The sequence below is a fragment of the Gavialis gangeticus genome, unplaced genomic scaffold (genome assembly GCF_001723915.1).
Source record: "Gavialis gangeticus isolate Ggan-Ray unplaced genomic scaffold, GavGan_comp1, whole genome shotgun sequence".
Taxonomy (NCBI): domain Eukaryota; kingdom Metazoa; phylum Chordata; order Crocodylia; family Gavialidae; genus Gavialis; species Gavialis gangeticus.
In genome coordinates this window covers 29,277,876-29,280,694 of record NW_017729031.1, presented here as the reverse complement: position 1 = coordinate 29,280,694, position 2,819 = coordinate 29,277,876, and the positions used below count along the sequence as shown (strand labels likewise).

Genomic DNA, 2,819 nt, shown 5'->3' with positions numbered 1-2,819 from the left:
CCCCCCCCCCCCCCCAAAAAAAAACAACCCACCCTTGTTGAATATGCTAAGAATTAATATCATGCTCCCACTTATGAGGATTGTAATTGCTTTCCTCCTCTTCTCTTTAAGCTTGTGTCTTTAAATCACAACCAGCCTGATTGCCCAAATCAAGTTAAAAGAACATAAACAGATAAATTGCAAGCTGAAAATAATATTGTGAGGAACATACAATTTCTGGCCGAGTACACACATTCAAGTAACCTGGGAGAATTCTCCCAGGTTCTCTCTCCTGGTAGAGAAAACTTACCCAGAGATGCCTAAACAGACATTCAAATTCTTCACCTCCGAGCAAAAGCTTGCAGTGCTGATGCTGCCCAGCTAGGGGAAGTCTGTGCAGATCTCGGTATGCTCTGCAGATGACTTTAGTCTGCCTGGTGACAGGTCACAGCAGTGTGTAGGGCAGCTCTGACTGGCTGACCCAAGGTGCCCATGATAACCCCATTTCCCTCAAGCGCAATGTGGCGATTGCAAAGGGGGAGTGTTCTAGAGCAGCAGAGTCCAGCAGACAATACACTGTCTCCCAGGGCAAGGGGAGAAGGGAAAGCTGGAGGACTATGTTCTCTTCTGAGACAAGCCATGTCATACAGACATTTGCTGTCCCAGGAGAAACTCTGCTGGGAGTGATTTAACCCTGGTTAGTCCCAGTTATTTTGCTCTCTAGGAGTGGCCATTTTTACCTTGGGAGAAAAAGCCTGACTATCTGTACATTTGTAGTTTCTCCTGGGAGTAGTGACTCTTCTAAAAGAAACTAAATGTCTTTCTGAGGCTTGTATGTGGCCTCTGTGAATTCACAGTTACAGGCTCCAGAGTGGTATAATAAACCCATTTCAAAAAACCTCACCCTCTCTCACTCCCCAGAGTAGGCAGGAACCTACTAACCAGTGGAGATTTAACTTTTTCTAGAGGAGGGCTTTTGGCTCCCTTTTTTCTCCCCCTGCAGCAAGACATCTGGGGAAAAAAAAAAGCAGCAGTTCTCTCCTGTCCTTCTCTCCTTCTGTACATCTGGCTCGTACTCCAAGTGACATACTCTACACCATCAGTTTTCAACCTTTTTTTTTTTAAATTTTATTTGCAGACCCCTGAACATTTTTCAAATGGCGGTGTGACCCCCTTTGAAAATTTTGAAGAGGTGCAGACTCCTTTGAGTTGTAAGTGTGGGTATTAACACGCTTTTGATTGATCAGAGTCATCTTTCACAGACCCCTTAGACAATCTACAGACCCCAGGGACCACAAGTTAGAAGAAAAAAAAAATCACTGTTCTACACTTCAATATCACTGAGTAATATGCCCTTTTTATTGTACTTTCCATCAAAATCTGCAGCATAAATGGGGCTAGATACATTTTTCCTCATTATACATCTTGACTTATTTAAGGACTGGCACTGACTCCTCAACTTTGAGCCCCAAGAATCTACTGTCCCACAGAGCCTCATCCACTCCTAACCCCAGTTCCTCAAGTGACTTTCATGGGGCTTTTAAAATTTCCATCCTGCTGGCCAGTGCAAAGTAAAACTATTCCACAACCTTGCATTAACAAAAAAAACAAACAGGCAACAGCTTTCTGAGATAAAACTTTGAAGAGACATGTAGCATTTAGCTAGGAAGTAGTGATACAAAAGTTATCTTTTTCCAATCACGATCAAACCATGACTAGAGTCAGCCCGAATACAATATTGCAGCCAAACATTTCACACTGCTTTACACTCCAGGAAACACTTAACACACCTTTTCCCTACAAATGTGTTTTATAAAAACAACTTCCCACTGCCAAAACCTGGGCACTCAATTTCAAGTGAAGAATATATACACCAGTTCTCTCTTTTGATTAAGCAAGAAATGCTGCCTTATAAATATATTATACCATTTGTCAGGGCACACATGGGAAAAACTTACAGCTCTGACTCGCAGAAGGTGTGATATGACAGACTGCAGTTCATCACTGTAGTGTTTTAGCTCAGTAAATCTCCTGGGAGGAGGAAACAGATAGTACATCATTAGCGATCATGAAAGCAAGCTTTCACAAATTGTAAGAGAGAGCCACAACACAATAGCTGGTGACACTGAGCCTGACTTATGTCAGAAGTAGAATTAGCTGAGGATTCCTAGAGAGGTGACTGTAGCGTCCAACTCCTGTTTAAACAAATAACTGCAACCATGGAAAAAACCCCCCCAAAAAAACAAACTTACTGTGCCTTTATACAAGAAGGTTAGGATTGACTCATGACTTAAGAAATAAATATAAACTGCAGTTTTTCTAGTGTCTTTCTTTATAGCACTTACGAAATATTATATGAGAAGTCTTTTCTGAATCTTTACAGTGTACCTGCCATTAATATACAATTCTGCTGAACAGATTTTTATGCTTACTAATGAAAAGTCTTTAAAATTCTTTTGAAGCCAAGAAATATTAATTTATACAACAATATAGGATATTATCTACAACAGGGGTTGGCAATGTTTTTGGGCAGAGTGACAAAAACACTCACAACCTCAATTTGTAAGATATTGGCATGCCAGAGATGAACAGTAAAGGAGCCTGATCCTTGTTGTGGCAGTACAACCCCAGCCCCTTCCCCGATGGGTGCGTGCCAAGCAAAATGCTTGCGTGTGCGCCACACTGACATGTGTGTCAGAGGTTGCCTACCCCCAATTGACCCAGTGAAGTGCATGGCAGGCCCTTTTCCTTTCCTTCAAATCAGTGATGCCTCAATGAAGATGGTAAAGGAGTTTCTGTTGATAACAAAAGCACACCAAAACTACCAACCAACCCACCCA

The 2,819-nt window shown here is 41.9% G+C and overlaps 1 protein-coding gene across 1 annotated transcript in view; it reads right to left on the bottom strand.

The window, feature by feature from the left end:
- The window catches only part of SNX4 (sorting nexin 4), a 61,526-nt gene that overhangs the window by 25,133 nt on the left and 33,574 nt on the right, over positions 1 to 2,819 (bottom strand). The window contains exon 7 of the mRNA XM_019522556.1: positions 1,938 to 2,010. Within this exon, the coding sequence (XP_019378101.1) occupies positions 1,938 to 2,010 (73 nt within the window). The remainder of the gene's footprint in view (positions 1 to 1,937; positions 2,011 to 2,819) is intronic.